Source organism: Atractosteus spatula, chromosome 1 (assembly GCF_055471065.1).
Source record: "Atractosteus spatula isolate fAtrSpa1 chromosome 1, fAtrSpa1.hap1, whole genome shotgun sequence".
Taxonomy (NCBI): Eukaryota; Metazoa; Chordata; class Actinopteri; order Semionotiformes; family Lepisosteidae; genus Atractosteus; species Atractosteus spatula.
The window spans coordinates 71,649,123-71,667,194 of NC_142706.1; the positions used below are offsets into that span (position 1 = coordinate 71,649,123).

At 40.1% G+C, this 18,072-nt stretch overlaps 1 protein-coding gene across 1 annotated transcript; it reads right to left on the reverse strand.

Annotated features, from left to right (window-relative positions):
* Window positions 1-8,598: 8,598 nt before the first annotated feature.
* On the reverse strand, window positions 8,599-12,282 carry LOC148841665 (uncharacterized). Its single transcript, XM_088909291.1, has 2 exons — window positions 12,126-12,282; window positions 8,599-11,832 (listed from the first exon to the last, which is right to left on the reverse strand). Exons 1-2 carry the CDS (start codon window positions 12,280-12,282, stop codon window positions 10,487-10,489), a joined length of 1,503 nt encoding a protein of 500 aa, XP_088765417.1. The 3' UTR covers window positions 8,599-10,486.
* Window positions 12,283-18,072: the final 5,790 nt, after the last annotated feature.

An 18,072-nucleotide genomic window follows, 5' to 3' on the forward strand; every position in this document is an offset into this window, starting at 1 on the left:
TTGAGTAAAAAAAAAAGTGTCTTTTGTTCACAATTTTAAAAGCACTTCCACGTAGTTTCCACTTATCGTTCGCATTTTGCTGTTGAGTCAGCTGAGGTTCATTGTTTGAGTGTCAAACTGTCAGCGTCAACGCCTTTGAGGAATTTTAATACTTACAGTTTTCTTTGCCCAAGACTAAAAAGATTCAGTCCTTTTTGACTGTAAGAGTGGGACGTTCCTTTAAGCCAGGAACGTGTCTGATAGCTCTTTTTCTTAACTGATTCAATCAATCAATCAAAGTTTATTTATGAAATGCACAACAATACAGCGTGCAGCACTATATTGCTGGCAATGAAATGTCTTTTCTGAGAGCTCACCAGGGGGAAATAAAAATAAAATCACACAATTAAAAGTTACAGAATAAAGTTGCATAATAATAGTGCAATAAAAATGTAATTAAAAAAACTAAATATAAGTAGAACTGCTACATATCCAGGGTGTATGCAATACATTATGTCCAAAAAATGCAATATGCAGTGTGCCAAATACAATGAAAACGGTGTGTCCATGTAACCTGACCATTTAACAAAGACCATTAGGGTGTTTGCAGAAGGTGACTGCAGCTTGGCTGTTTAGCAGTCTTATTGCCTGGAGGTAGAAGCTGTTCCATAATCTGTGGGTCTTTGACTGAATACTTTGATTTTACCGGACGGTAGGAGAGAACAGTTTGTGACTGGGATGACTGGGGTCCTTGAGAATGGACCTGGCCTTCTTAAGACATCTAGCTGAGTAGATATCCTGGATGTTTGGTAGCTCACAGCCGGTGATGTGCAGTGCTGGCTTCACCACCCTCTGCAGTACTTTGCAATCTCAGGCGGAGCAGTTCCCATATGAGGCAGTGATGCAGCCAGTCAGGATGCTCTCAGTAGTGCACCTGTAGAAGCCTGGATATGTGATGGCATGCCAAACGTCTTTAGCCTACGAAGAAAGAATAGGCGCTGCCGTGTTGTTTTGACCACGGTGTTGGTGTGGTGAGACCAGGTTAAGTCCTCTGAGATGTTAACTCCCAGGAACTTAAAACTGCTGACCCTCTCCACTGCAGTCCGAGATATTGCATTAGAGACAAGCAATATGTTGTTTAACATTTGGTGACTGAATTGTACACATTCTTCATGAGAGTTTACCAAGGCATTGTGCATTTGTTAGAATTCGAGAGAACTTTGAGAACATAAAAAAGGTTACAAACGAGACCGTTCAGTATTTAAGTGTTTTATTTGGAAAGAGTGCATCTTTGCACACATTGTAGGAGTTGTTTTAATAAACAACTCAAAGTTCTGAAGCAGAACATTGCTTCAATACAACATTTCCCTGGATGTTCATTGTTTAATGAGCATGTTCAGTGGTATTCTTTAATTTCCATGGTGTTAATAACTACACCTCCTGTAAGCTGATGATCACACATGCTCCTTCTGCCAAGTACTTCTTCTCAGTCTAAAGATAGGAACATGGAAGACCGTGAAGAAACAGATATTGCAGACTGTTTACAAATGTTGTTATTGAGCTTTAAATTATTATTTATTAATTATTCAGGTAAACCAACCCAATCAAGACCTTGTTATATTATAGGCAGAATCAGAGGTTTAGAATTAGCTGAGATTTGGCAAAACCCTTTAAATTGAATTCCTGCATAAATGACTTTCAGACCTAAAGAACAGATATTTATCATGTTTCCACTAGAAAATGTTGTACTAGAACAGTGCTGGGTGAGGTGGACAGTCAAACTCAAAGCTGTTCCAAGTGCTGCTGTATATCAATAAATAAACCATCCATAAACCAAGCTTTGAAGCTGTTCTTCAGTTTCCCTGCCATGCCTGAAGATTCTGTCGGTTGAGCTTCTTGCATAGATCTACAAAGTTAATAATAATAATAATGAGTACAGTTGCAATACTGCCTTTTGTGGATGATGGGAGTTACTGTATGTGCTGATGCAGAGCTCATTTGACAAGAGAGCTAGGCATGTATCAGATAGGCAGAGCAAGAGGCATAAGAGAGCAATGTTAAGCAGGTGGGAGAAAGGTACCCTAATAATATTCCTAACATGTGCTAGACATAACAACACAGGGTCACAAGGTACTCCAAAGTTTTTAACTTCCAGCAAAGTTTTGATTTCAGCATTGCACTCTTGCTTATTGATGTTCAGTGGCGGTCATTTATTCTATCTAGAGGTGGAGATCCCCCAGAATTTGGAGTACAGAAATGAGACTTTTGATACTACGGTGGAAATGATGGTTATAGTTAGATTTACTACATAGGCACTAATCGTTTTATAAATTGACAGACGTGGTTACCGTGCATCCATTTGGAAATGGTTCGGACAGCAGTGTCACAGTTCTGCAATTCTTCGTTTCAAAATCCATAATCAAATGTTTAACAAAGAGCACCCGGCTGCATATCATTTTAGGCAAGTAGAGGAAGGCCTTGGTGTTTGGTTGCTAGACTTATGCAACAGTGGACAAAACACATTAACTTAGAGCAAGAGATTTCCAAGTAATGCATCCTTCTTGCCCAGCATCATGTCAGTGGATGGGGAAGGGTTACGTTCTGTTTTGTCACGGGGACTGTGGGTCACAGGAGGGACTAAAATGCTACTGCATGGTACTGTATATGCAGCTGCGCACAGTCAATAAGCGCTTTGTCAGAAAAAGACGCAGGCTCTCTTTACGCATGTGTGTGGGCATTAAGAATGTACTGCCAATGTGTTGCATCACATACGTGCTTCCTACACACCGCAAATGTCGTTTGCTGCCACGAACAACAGATTGCAGCAGAACGCAATCCAGCGAGATGTCCAGTAATAGAATCCAAATCCTTTCCACAAGACTGGTGCCGTGTCCTTCTGTCTCGTACATGCTTCATCTGTTTGAACTGCAGATTGGGAAAACCTGGCGCAGTTCATTTAATAGTTCCTGAATCTAACCTGATGGCCAACAGAAATCTTTGCTTTTTAAAAGCCACAATTATTCTTGCAATAAAACACCCGGCTCAATTGAGGCGTAGGAATGAGGTGAAAGATTTACATCCCAGGTCTGTATTACACAGTCGAACATATCATCAAGAGAACTCAGAACATCTCAACAACTGGCCAATAGGAACAAAGGAATGAAACGAACATCACATGTAACAGGACTGATAGGATCGATAATCCTTCTTTGCACGAGGGAATCCAGACCAGAATAGCCAGCCTTGTAGCTGGGGGTGTCCAAATGGAATTCTTCAGGAAAGGTGTCCTGTGTCAGCTGTCTGTTGTCTTCATCTAATACACAGGCAACCTTCAACAAACTGCTCAGACAGTGTATCAGGATTAGTTCTATTTTAAAACACTATTATCAATAGAATGATATTTCATATTACTGACTTATCGCAAAGACAGTATTATAATAATAATAATAATTGCTTACACTTATATAGCGCTTTTCTGGACACTCCACTCAAAGCGCTTTACAGGTAATTGGGACTCCCCTCCACCACCACCCATGTGCAGCCCCACCTGGATGATGTGACGGCAGCCATAGTGCGCCAGAACGCTCACCACACATCAGCTATCAGTGGGGAGGAGAGCAGGGTGATGAAGCCAGTTCATAGATGGGGATTTTTAGGAGGCCATGATTGGTAAGGGCCAATGGGAAATTTGTCCAGGACGCCGGGGTTACACCCCTACTCTTCTCGAGAAACACCCTAGGATTTTTAATGACCACAGAGAGTCAGGACCTCGGTTTTACATCTCATCCGAAGGACGGCACCTGTTTACAGTATAGTGTCCCCGTCACTATACTGGGGCATTAGGACCCACATGGACCGCAGGGTGAGCACCCCCTGCTGGCCCCACTAACACCTCTTCCAGCAGCAACCTTAGTTTTTCCCAGGAGGTCTCCATCCAGGTACTGACCAGGCTCACACCTGCTTAGCTCCAGTGGGCTGCTAGTTGTGAGTTGCAGGGTGATATAGCTGCTGGCTATTATTTAATAGTATTAAAGCTATTAGTAGCAAGAACATCCCAGAATAATCTCTCAGAAGCCATTTCACTGCACTTCAATGCAAACCTGTGAATTCTTTTCATTTGAAGGCTTGCATGTATGGTTTTGCTTTGGGCCATTTTGCCTTTTGCATCTGACAATAGGATGAAATTCGGCTAGATAGATAGATAATACTTTATTAATCCCGTAGGGAAATTGATGTGTTACAGCAGTCCAGCCCAAGACAAGCAAAACAGACATCAGAATAGTTATAAAACAAAAGACAAACAAGATAAATAAAAATAAATAAATACATAGGTGTGTGCAAAATGTGCTGATCATAGTCACTGTAAAAACAATAAAATATGTGCAAAATGTGCATAGGTTTATACAGACTGATTGTCCAAAAAGTACAATGGTGCAACATGCTGTCCATAGAGGAGCAAATGAAGGGCTAACAGTCCTAGCCTAGGGCAGCGTTATACACCCTGACAGCTGCCGGGAGGAAAGACCTGCGGAAACGTTCCCTTGAACACCGTAGCTGGAGCAGTCTGTTGCTAAATGTGCTCCGCTGCCCAGTAACAGTCCCATGAAGCGGATGAGAGGTGTTGTTCATGATGGCTGTGAGCTTGGTCAGCATTCTCCTCTCAGCCACCACCTCCATGGGGTCAAGGCTCATCCCCAGCACAGTCCCAGCCTTCTTGATGAGTTTATTGAGCCTATTTGCATCTTTTGTCATGATGCTGCTGCCCCAGCACACAACAGCCTAGAAGATGGCCGCCGCCACCACTGATTCATAAAAAATGTGTAGCAGTGTTCCACACACACCAAAGGACCTGAGTCTCCTAAGAAAATAGAGTTGGCTCTGACCTTTCTTGCACAGGGTGTCAGTGTTACCAGACCACTCCAGCTTATCATCCAGGTGTACCCCTAAGTACTTGTAGGAATGTACGCCCTCTATGTCCTCACCCTGGATGAAACAGGGTTCAGCGGAGACTTATTCCTTCGAGGGAATTCAATTCCTACTGAGGGTGAGTTTAGTTAAGGTGTTGTTAAGGTGGGGTGCATGTATCTATTTCCCCCCCCTTTATCGCCTCAGTTATCATTGCTGTTAAATTTGGATTATATCTGTTCCAGGACATTAAAGCTGAGGGTTGTGCTATAGTCCAGATTTAAAAGGAGATCCAATCGTCACACCAACATCACACACAATAAAATGCCCCATCCACCACCTCGTGTATATAAGTGTATATTTGGATCCACGCTCACAAGCAACACTGCTGACATATAATTAATGTATTAACAAACAACATCACCTTTCAGACTCGAGCAAAAGAAGTGAAAATGATGCGCTCTTAGGCCATCAGAGTATTTTGTATCATTAATATTCAAGTGAATGAAAGGTGTTTAGGTAATTATCTTCAGTGAATGTGAAACGAGGCCTGCACAGATTACTGCCAATACATGACATTTTATGCACGACCAATGGGGAATAAAAAGAACAACCATGGAGCTAGTCCTTGATAACACATAAAAGAGAAAGACATTTTTATTCCCAGATGCAACCATTAAATGAGCTATAATGAAGCTCATGGGAAGAAGTAGACAGCGCGCAGCTCAGATGTACAGTTAACTGAATCCAAAAATAAAATAACAACAAGTTCCCCTGAGTGATTTCTGAAAGTAAGATGGACTGAAGGTATATTCAGAGGTGCCACAGGCATTAACAGAGGTACAGAAAACGAATTCACCCATGGCCTTTTGAACCTTCTCCTTACGTTTGGGTTCCTGAGCAGTCTGACTGGTGTGTTCAGCAAGCGTGATCCATTCCTTGGCCAGGGGCTGTGAGACCCAGTTCCAGCTGCCCTCGAGGTGGCGGATGGGGCAGATATTTATGAGGTGGTCAGTTAATCTGAGACTCTGTACACTCCTGTGCTGACAAGTCCTGTCTGAAGGAGAAAGGACTTGTCACACCTGAAGAAGGCTCCACGGCCGAAACATTGTTTTCTTTCTTCTTTTTTTCAGCATGGAATAAACTTCTTACTTGTTCTTTTTAAGTCCTGTCTTAGCTAAACATCTACAGTGTGTCACATAGGTACAGTAGCCGTGTCAAGCATGGGTACAGTAGGCTGCAAAGGAACAAGTAAAGGGCTAAACGTTGTGTTTCTTTTCTTCTCTTTTCAGCACGGAATAAATCTTTACTGGTTCGTCTACAGTGCACGCAAACTCTGAAATGCCCAACAGCTGCTCTTCTTGCCTGGCATCTTACATGCAGCTGGGGCAGCAGAGGTTAGCAGTGGTGGCTGCAACCACTTCCAGCTGGCTGGGGCTTTGTCTATTCATTGTGGGGCAACTGCTTTCTCCCCTGTCCTGTGTGTCACTGGCTGTAGGGGAGGGGAGAGAAATATACTATATTTTTCCTATATCTCATCACTGTTACTCAAGGATCTGTCAAATCCAAAGGCAAAAAGTGAAGAGTGAATTTTGAAGACTCTCTGGTTACAGTTGTAACTGGATTACACTGAATGAGTGAGTGAATGAATGAATGAATGAATGAATTAGATGACATCTTCTGAATAATAAGTAAGTACTGGGCAAGCATTGGTCTTGCTGATTGGAATACCATTTACTGTACTTAATGCTGTGGGCAAAGGTTTCATGCCAATACCAACCATGATGTTCATTAGAGCACAAGAAATTGAATATGGAAAGCAGAAAGAAAAAAATTCCAGACAAAAGGAGACAATTCAGCAAATCTATTTTAATTGAATTGTGGAAGCTAAATGTTTTCTTCAAGTCATTCTATCAATAAATCCAGAATTTCAGGATAAAAAGCTTGCTAGTGCAGCTTGTTCCACACTCCCAAATATGAGTGTGAGGTTATGATGATAATAAATCTCTCAAAGCCTTTGGCCCTACAGTAAATTCATTTCATTTTTATCTCTGACATTTCTCATCTCTATCCATTTTCATTCCACATGTCCTGGTGAGGGTTGTGTTGTTTCTGTAAAGAATCCCTGTAAAATGATTTGTTCCTAAAAACACCAATCCCTATATACCATCGATATAATAAAGTGATTGGCCTACTTGTCTTTAATTAAACATGGTCCATTAATGCGGTAAGAGGTCATATGAGGATAGCCAAAAAATTAACAATCATAGGCTCAGCTGCAACCCACCAAGTGCCAGCGGTCTTTAAGCAAACCAACTCACCGTCAAAGCAGTGTCTGCTAATCTATTTTTTTGCATGGAATCTTTCCTGAATCAGTGCATCCAGGAGAACAGGACTACAAACTGTCTGACAGTGGTACAAATGCTCCTGAAAACACAACCGCTGAAAGAATACTCTGAGAAAACTGCAAAAAACAAGGTTAGTCTTTTTGCTTTTCTTTCCACGGGGCTGTTAAAAACACTTTGCTCAGATAAACGTGCATTCTTAGTAGTATTGACCAAATTTCTACATGATTAAAGAAACACAAAAAGCCCATTTTAAATCAGTTCTTATTCTGAAAGCAACTGTGAAGTGTCCCAAATAGCTTCTAAACTATTACACTCAAAAACAGTCAATAAGATATATTTCTGCCACAGTGAGTGAAGGCTAATGAAAAGTGAGGCATGCTAGGCTCTTATTGTAAATGCCTACCTACTGTAGCAGAACGAAACAAGCTTAGACACTCATAGACATGAAGAACAAATCTTATATTTTAATAAAACAATGTCTGTCATCATTGGCAATGTTTTAAAGCAATCACGCTAATACAATTCTAAAACATACAGTAGGTACAGTGTAAAAATCAATGGACTGAAGTGTGCTGCACCTGAACATACTACCAGTAGTATATTTGAACTGTATTCAATTATTTTAAATCGGAACATCGCCAAATGATTGGTGGCTCTGTTAGAACGTTTGTAATAAGCTTCAATCTTGGCATATTGCATGAATTCAATAAGAATTGTACTCCAGAGTGCTGATACTGCTATTTTCACAGCAGAAAAAGAATACCTATTGATTCTGCTGAAATAAAATCAGTAGACTTTTCCAAATTTCTTATACAGTTTTCCTCCTTTTCTTGAAAAAATAAAGGAAGCATCATATACAGTATCAGGCTGCACTGGGTGCTTCTTCACCCAAAGAGGTGATATGTAATCTTCTGTAAATAATCCTTACAGCCACAGAAACTGTATCAAATGTCTTTATCTTGAAGTCAGATACAAATATGTGCATTTATCCACTGCAGTTGATGTTATGTGGAGTTTGCTGCCCTATATTCTTTGTTTAGGCATGTTGTTAGTCTTTCTAAATCTAATTTAACTTTTTGAAGTCCGTGAACACTGTCACTAACACCTGACTCATCAAAATAAAAAGTCATCATGCTTTAGGATTACAAAATGTGCTTTTTGATACAGGTTCCAACAAGCTGCTGAAGTACAGTACAACTGCCTGTATGGTCTATATCATTTTCCTGCCTTTTCAGCATTTCCATAAAATATGATAGGCATGTTCAAGCAATGACAGAAAGCCTCAGTTTCAGAACTGCACACCTTTTGCTGATGTTTTTAGTCATTTGTAGTTGCTATGGAAGAAAATCACTTACACCATGTGATAAAAACAAATGTTTTATTCATAAACATTTGTAATAAAAATAACAACATTCAAATTTGCTCTGTACAAAAAAATGATACTTATATACAAATATATGGTTTAACAGTTAATATAACTTAAGGCAATCCAAGTTACATTTCATTTTTACAATCTCTAATGACAGTACTCTAATTTTTGGTGAAGCTGCATTGTAACCTTGAGTCAATACATTTTTTTCATCTTAAAAAGATAAGCATCACTTCTGTACAAATATATACAGTGTAACAAGCAGTCCTACACCAAGAATATTATATATTAACAACTGCCATACATTATAGTACTGTGTTGCAGCAATATGTGCTACTGATTTACTCAAGTACAATGTTTAGCTCTGTGCTTCAGACTCTTTAAAGATCTATCAACATGAAACCTTGCAGACAGATTTCTACAGTATACTTTCCAATCACAAATTGAACCTTTAGAACATTTAAGGAATCTTTTCACTCTTGTGCAACTGTTGGTTCAGATTCTGCACCACTTATTACTGTATATTTATGTGCTTCTGTTTTATTTTCTTATGTTATAGTTCATTTACATATATTTATTTGTTCCACATTGAAAGTTACTACTGTTTAGTTTCCAACAATATTTTAACCACCTGAATTGAATCCAAAATTTGTCTTTAGAGCCTATGAACTATATACCAATAAAGACAATAATGTCATTGATGGTGAACATCCTCATTCTCTCAAAACCCCTGTATCTTTCCAAAAGCACATACTGAACATGGAGAGTAAATTTAAAGATACATATCATTGCTATTAAAAAAATTCCCCAAAAAACACATTGTTTCTGGAAATATACATAATCAATTAGAAAAATACAATTTAAGAGGATTGTTACAAATATATTTATTTGCCACTGATTCTGTAGCATTCCACAAATCATTTATATATGCATGTATATAAATGCAGCACAATTATCATTCAACAATATACTGATTCAGCAAAGCAGATTCTCTAAAACCTTGGCACAAAGATGACCTCCTCTTACTAGAGGCAAAGAGGTATTTTACATTCAAGATATACAATTTAATGTCTCTCGTTCTCTCCCTGCGTTTCAAACATGTTTTCACAGCAGGGACACAATGCCTTGGTTTTCAAAACATATAATATTTAGCTCCCTATAAAATATAAACATGCAAATTTTATTAAACAGTTTCATAACTTTTTTTTTAGATTAAAAGCGTAAAAAGCAAATCATACATGACACTCAATCGGCAAGTCATTTATAAGTGCAATGCTTGTTTCCCTTCTCGTACAATCCGATGTGCACTGAGGTGGGAGCTGTTCAGATTCCGAGTGCTGAAGTCTCCAAGTCTGGCTGTTGATGAATTTAAGTTCTTAGCTCTTTTTTTTCTTTCTCTCTCTCTCTCTCCTTACAATGAATAATTGTATAAGGACACTGAGTGTAGCAGCAAAACAACTCATTTTGTCTTTGTGGGTGTTGAGGTCTTAGCACTGGACCGTAGCGAAATGTTTTAGTAATACTGTCAATCATGTATTGTAAGCAATAAATTTTCTTCGCTTGCTTCGAACCACAAACTTTAGACCTTGGAATGAGCAGCACACGGATTGCAGTCAAATAATATTATTCACTTTCCAGCTCGGTCGCTTCTAACCGTAATGCCAGCCCTTTTCACTCGCTTCCTTTCTTCTCTCTCTACCGTCGACGTTGACAGTTACACCAGAATCTGATCTGACAACTCAAGTGGGCAGATTTGTACACCGCAAACATTGCTCTGACATTTGTAAACAGTACTCAGCTGTGTTACAAAGCACTTTAAATCTTCCAAGACGGAAAGATTTGATATCATGCACGAATAGGCCATTTATATCTAGCATGTGCGCGCTCAGATTCCTTCGGGTAGAGAAAAAGAGCAAGCAGTCAGTATCTGAGGCTTCAGTTCCATCTTCTCCTTCTGTTTCAAGTGCACACGGCCGTGCCTTTTCCGCTCGTCGCTCCGGGCGAACCTGCGGCCGCACACATCGCAGGAAAACGGTTTCTCTCCCGTGTGGGTCCGGGTGTGGGTAGTCAGGTGGTCGCTCCGGCTGAAGCTTCGCAGGCAGATGCGGCACTGGAAAGGTTTGTGGCCGGTGTGAATGCGGAGGTGCCGGTTTAACTCGTCGGACCTCGAAAAGCGCCTCTCGCAGTTTTCCATCGGGCAGGAGAAAGGCTTTTCCTTGGCGGGTGCGCCCGAGTTGGCTGGGCTTTTCCTGGCACGGGGTGATTTTTCTACCTGCATGCCGCTCCTCAGGTAGGCGTCTGGCACCAGGGACGGATACAGAAGTGAATCGATGGCACTGGAGAGTGTAGTTGAGGTGTAAGCTAGATCACACTGGCTGGTTAAAGTTTGGATCCCCATGTTAGGAAATAAATTGGGTTTCAACGCATTGGTCACGTTGTTGGAGGCACACATGTTCTGCGCTTGATAGCTGCCGAACAGGTGGCTCTGGAAATTCTGTGGGCTCTCGTCCAGGAAGCTCTGTTCCTGTTTGATTGCGGTGTCCAATTTGCTCATTAGTTCTGAGGTAGTGCAGACGGGAGAAAATGAATCTAGGAAATCTTTCGAATCCACTTGTTGATCAGGGGAGCCATCTCCCGCCATGGGGAACATTTCCGAACCGTAATTTGTTGAGATATAGGCGTGATTTTTACCGAATGAGTTCCACTCGTAGCAGCTGCTCTCGAATTCGCTTTTCACTGTTACGGGGAAGGCTGCTGCCTCTGTGTGTGGCTCGGGTGGCTTCTGGTTTAAATCTGGAGACGCGGCGCCAAAGTCAGCTTGTGCCAGGGAAGACTCCTGCGCTGGCATGCTCGTCTGCAGGTTGGGGTAGCCCGAGCACATCTGCGTTTGCGAGTACAGCGCTGGGGACGTGGTGGCCGTCGAGCAGGCTGGGGGTGTGGACTGGAACCCGGGGCCAGAGAAGCCCCGGCCATCGTCCATCTGAGAAGGCGACGGATTCGCGCTCTCCGGGTGACTCTGGTGCATCTCCGAAATGGGCAACGTAGAAATCCCCACGATTTCTGTGATCATGTTGAGCAACGTCTCGGTGGTGAACGCGCCCCCCTGGGTGGTTTCCACGTAAAAGCTGCCGGAGTAGGAAAGAGAAGAGGGGAAAGTGGGGCTGGTTCCCTCGCTCGGGTCAAAAAAGAAATCCGAGTTCGACGCCTCAGTCGGGGGTTCAATGGCAGCACCTTTCGATGAGAAAATTAAAAACAGCGTTATTACACGACAACCGATCACCTGAAGCCGAACACGGACACTGGATGAATACTAATTCTGCATTTGTTATGTAAGCAGGGGATCCAACAGTTATTATGCACCGCGGTGCCTTCTTTTTACAATCTTGCATTCCGCTAGTTTCAAGCAATCCGTGCAGTACAGTACGTGGCCCTACTGTAGTGTGTTTCGGGTAACGCGGTGATTTTGACCTCAGGACCACAGTTTTAAAGCCCCAAACACGTGCCGATTTTCGCGATGCACTCACCTTCGCTGAACTGAACAGGTGATCCCATCTGCGCCTCGGTGCTGGTGTCCTGGCTCGTTTCGGGTCCAACTGTTTCAATCGCAGGGGAGGAACCGCAACAGTTGTCGTACTGAGAATAAAACGAATCCTGGGAGCTTAAATCCATGTTGTTGAGCATGTTGGCGCCGTGGAAGCCGGGTTAAAGATGCTGCGAAAACGAGTTGAGTGTGGAAGGGATGCACCCCGGCTTCTGCTGTGGAGCAAGATAGTGAGTTACGTCCAAAATCGCTCAGGTGCAGAAAAACGCTTCAGTAAATAAAGCGGGATTCCCTGTTCTCAAAAGCGTATCCACAATTCCAGGTCGGTGGCTCATCTGATATCTGTTGCTGTGAATTCACATCAGCGTTTTAGCCCTCCTCTCCTTTTATACACTTTGCGGGTCTCTGGTCCCACCTCCCCATTCATCATCTCCAGTGAGAGGATTCCCCGCTGCGTATTCGCCAGTCAACTTATTGCCCATATTTGGACAGAGGATGTGACGGGGATACCCAAAAAAGGAGACCTACGTTTGTGACGTAGATAACAGCAATACTCTTCAAGATCTTTATGCGAAAGTCAGGGTATGCTTTTTGCTGTGTCTATGATTCTGTCTACATCTACTGTATGTCTTGGCAGCTTTTAAGTTATTTACTGTTTTTTTCCAAAAACGTGTGCGTTTTTATCTGTGCTCATCTTTAATAATTCGTTTGTTTGCTCTTATCTGTGGTGATCGTGTGTCGTGGTTGATTCTTGCTAGTCTACCAATTATAATTCTAAACATCCTAAGGATGGACGATTAGTCGTTTGAGGTTCTGATCGATTTAGTCCTGGACACAAAGGTTCCCTCTGTTGCGCATTTTCTTGATTATATAACGGCAGGGAATGCAGTCTTGTGGTATCTGTGCTGTTTCATCGGAATTCTGTCTTGTCGGAGGATAATGTTGGTGTATGTCGCGGTTAGCTTTGCATTAATCTTAATATAATTGAATAAATTCCGTCTTCGTACACGCTTACCCTCAAGTCGTTTACAAATTGCTTCCTGTTGCAAAGGTCTGCAGCATTTTAATGGAAAAAAAAGTAGTAAGGTTGGACATGAAGTGTTTCATTTAATCAAATGATCATTCTATTTAGAAAGAATCTTTCGTTTAAACCTTTCAAACAGCCGAGCATTAACTATAACTATCTTAGCTGAAGCTGTTGGTAACATCTACACAGTAGTTATGGTATCCGGAAAGTTTAACGTTCGCGTTTCCTGTCGTGCGGTTTTCTTCTCAGCCTATCTGAAAATTCTACTTATAGGGCAACAGAGCACGTTTCTGTAAAGTTAGTTTTAAAAGGACAGTCGAAATAAACTTGACATTGTTTAGTAGCGACCATTCAAGAGTTTGTTTAATATATATGAACATGAACATGTCGATATAAGGCAATGTAATTCATTTCTAACGGATCTTCTCAGCCAGAATATTGAGTGAAAGCCAGGGTCTCACAGAAATGCCATTAGGTGAAGATTAGATGGTTTCAAGTGTCTTCTGGATTAAACAATTAAGAGGCTTTTTGAAATATCTAACTGTGAGAGTTGGCTGAGCACTTCACGGATCACAATGGCCATTTTTAGGGCTCTGGATTAAAACCTAAACTTTCCTTTTTAAAGTTAAGCTTTGTCTGTTTGACCTTCTACACAAAATATAATTTTTATTCTACAAAACTTTTTATTATATTTTCTTTCACTATAAAAGAGTGAAAAAAATGTTTAAAAAAACATAGAATAATTTAATTAAATAATAATGGTGTATTATGTCATGGTATCTAGTTTTGCAGTGGCAAATGGTGAAAATCAAGGTTGGTTAAAGTCTGATACAAACCTTCAGGCTCCATGGTTTCACAATTAGTCTATGGCAAGAATGTACTGGAATATCATGGAAAAATCTGGCTCTCTGAGTCCAAAGGAAAACTTCAAAGGTATCTTGTATGAATTTAACATTGAGTACCCAATGTTTTTTTATTTGGTTCAGGGAATTATCAATAAAATATTTTTTTCAGTTGGTTAAAAAGAAAAAATGAAGCTTTAAATGGTACAAATCTTGTGTGTTTGCCTTTCAATAAGAATGATCTCTGTCTCTCTTCTAAGGTCTTTTTCTGTCATTTTAAGTCTTAATGTTTTTAATGTCATCACTTGAAGATCAGGCTCTGTGACAATACTGTACTGCAGTACCTAACGCACAGCTAAAATGAATACTATTGCTATAGAAATCTCACTCACAACTGGACTGAGTTGGAGTTGGAGTGAGGATTTTAGCTCTTCTGACCATGAATTGAATTTCCCCTGAAAAGGACTACTTTAAAGCTCAGTCCTATTGGTTAGTGAAGGTACAGGGAGTTTGGTCACAAACCTCAGATCACAATAATTTGTCAACACTCAAAACATTTCAGAAAACTACATATACTGCATATTCTATTCTGAAAGTTGATGTGTAGAATATTATGACATTTGAATGATTTATCTTCTGGTACCCAGTACTGTACTTAATGCAAAATCAATACATTTTTTGCTACAGATACTGTACAGTAAGTCTCAATACTGAACTTTACTCGTTCCAATCTGCATAATGAGTCTAGTACTTACAAAATCTTAAAATATGCCATCATGTCCACTTTATGCACAATGCATTCACCTCTTTGATAAATCTACATTCTTTGGGTAGTCGTAGAGTTTCACCCTGATCTCTGATTCACGTAGGAAAGCTTCAGGAGTAGAATATTTTGCTCTTTCCACTCAGCAGAGCAATGCCACTTTTTTCCACCAGGGTCCTACTGTATTATGGGTTGTGTACTTTCATCAATATTATGTCTCATGACTATGAATGAATACGGAAGGATCACATTTGTCCAACCTCATTATGTATTAATAAATATTGAGCTAACGAAGCAGTCACTTATCCCTAGGAAATAAGGGAATTCCCAGTTTGGATCATGCCAGGTTAGAGACCATGGTGGTCCCATGGTAGTGTCCTGACTTACTTCTCATCTTCCACTGAATAGATGCTATGAACTCAAGCTCAGGTAGATTAAAGTCTTTTTTTGGAAAACCTCCTCACAGTTCCAGACATATGGTCACTGCCGGTGGCTTGTTAGAATAGTGCTCTATAAAACGTACCCCACTACCAAAGGCACCATGGGAAATCAAGATGTCTCAACTCTGCGAAGGGCTGGCTGGTCACCAAGCACAAAACTGAGCTGCTGACCTCAAGTGGGGCACCCTTTCCCTTGAAAAAGCACAGGTGTTTTCCAGAACTCCTTTGTGCATTTGGCTTTAAAAACAGAGGTTCTGAAGGCCTTTATAATTATCACAAACTCTAATCCAAAATAGCGATAAAAGTAATACTTAGTTGCTTCTTGAAGGACCCCAAAGAACCAGTGAAAGACAATAACAGGTGGCTTGATTGTGCCTGAAGAAAAGGGTTCTCCAGAACCTCACAGACTAAGTGTGCTCATTTTGTGTAGGCAGGAGAAGAGCCTACACACTACCACAAGCCAGCAAGTCCGTCCGTGCTTTCCATGCTACTCAAGGCTCCAAAGTAAACGTGCATTCTGTATTGCTAAGTGAGAGTAAAGTGTAGACTCAGTAAAATGTCTTCAAAACACCTTTCTACAAGTGATCATAAATAGTAAGAGAATAATGACATTCAAATTAGTTTAGCCCTAACTTTAAAACACCTTCAGAACCTTGTCTAAAGCCCTCTGGACTTTGGAAAGGTCAATAAGACCCCCTGATGTGTTCAGTAGTAGGGTCCAGCTATTTATAATCTGACATTTCAGAAAGAAGAAGAAGAGGCCTTCCTATTTGAGTTAGACTTCGTTCATAAATTTAAAATACCCGTAAATTCATTTTATTAATCCTGTGCAGCAATTAAAACAGCCTTGAACAGTTAAAAAAAAATGAAGAGATCTGCTTCACTATCACTGAAGGCAGATAAAATAAGCATTCCATATGCAATGCTCTATATTCATGCAAATGGAAAAACAGAGTGTATTTAATTATTTTGTATGGTTATGTACAGAATGAGGACGAATGCACACATTTATTTTTGCATTTGTTACAATTGACTGAACTACAGGTAGGTCATGGAAATAAGCCATTTATGAAAAAGTGTAAATCTAATAGTCATAACATGATGTAGTAGTGTATTGTATTGTATAGTAGAATGCCATGTTTGTAAATTATAGCTCTTGTAAGTTTACATTTTACACGTCCATCACAAGACAGAGAAACTGAGGTTACTATATTACTGTGTATCAGACGATTTACAACAATCTTGGGTTTAAATTGCTTTATGAAAATGTCCGTATTTGTTTCTTAAGAACCTATTATGGTTAGGAAAATGTTAAATATAAAATGTCCGTTTTTATATAAATGTTATAAGAGCTTTCATCGCCACTATATCGCCCGTGAGACGTCTCTGTTAGTCTGTTCGCGATCCACGGTCTCTTGAGGCTTGAATCGATCAGCACCACGGAGAGTTCTCTTCTCATAACTTTCAGTGAAGAGCGTCCAGCTCTCCTGCGACAAAAACACGTTAACTCATTAGGTACCACGCGATATACTGGACTGTACATTTTTTTCTTTGGGTTGTTTAAAAAGGTTGTTCGTTTTATTTCAAAGGTAAACAAGGGTGCAACATGCTTACAAGATGTTATATATACAGTATATAAACCACGAAGCACGTTAGAGATTTACAATGTTTATACATTGAATACTAATTTACTGAGATCTCATGCACATACTGTAGGTTGTGTTTATTTCATCGTTTACATTTGCTCGTAATGTCCTCTTTTTTGTCTGTTTAACCGCGTTAGAAAGCGATTTCATTTATAACAATGTGGGTACAACTTGCCTTTAAAATCATTTATTACTTTACTGTTACATACGAAATAAATTATTCAGTATATTATATAATATTTAATGCAGATGTATTATTAAATATATATGTTAAACATTCTTGTAGAGAAAAAAAGCTATTAGTTTCATTTACCGGATAACCTAGTCCTAAATCTATACAATACAGTATACACCTTTAGGGCGGTATGTCATGTAAATATAAGTGTTTAAAGAAGGTTTATATACACGACATTTAGCCCAAAAACCCGTCTTCACATACAGAGAATAAGAGAAAATTACAGCATCGAGTTGATTTACTATTCCGCACAGAAAGGATGTTTGTCTAAAATATTAAATCTCATATAAGCCACAAAAATAGCATTTTCAGATTTCACTGAGTGGAGGGTAACGTATCAGGATTATAGCAATGATGTTCAACCCAGTATTTTGGTACATACTTCTCCTGAGTCTATACACCTACTGTACTGCATGGTACTCAATTCTTACGAACAACTAAAAAACAAGCAAATGATCAGTTTAAATATTTTCCCAATACATGGAACCGCTTAACAGAAACATGGGGAAACCGGCATGACTCGTATTAAAATGTGCGTTATCGGATTGTATTTTTTTACACGACAAATTGAAGAAAAAACTGAATGAAGAAGATCGGAAGTCTGCCATCTGTAGGGCTATACTGGAATGACACCCTTTTTAATGGCATTGAGCTTTTCAATTTGTCTAAGAGGTTAAATCATAAAACAACTGAACAACGGCGCTCCACTGCTTTCAGATTGTTAACAACGTTTCCTGAATTGCTGTCTGCACCTGAACACATCCCTAAATTGCCCTTTTGATTTTAGTCGTGCATATATCTCCGTGGGTAATAACTGAGGTACACCTGAAGACGGTTTCCACTCGTATCTGGATGGTGTTTTATCTTAGCGCTTTTTTCATAGTGAGATGTACAGCAGATTACATCTGAAAATGTAACTAGATGCAGTGTAAAGCCTTTGTGTCTGTAGAGGTTTTCTGTTTTAACCTGTTCTATTA

Bases quoted from the DNA above. Each gene is read 5' to 3' on its own strand.
- LOC148841665 (XM_088909291.1), bottom strand. From the start codon at position 12,282: ATGCTCAACAACATGGATTTAAGCTCCCAGGATTCGTTTTATTCTCAG. The intron at 11,833-12,125 runs GTGAGTGCATCG...TCTCATCGAAAG, and splicing joins ACCTGTTCAGTTCAGCGAAG to GTGCTGCCATTGAACCCCCG.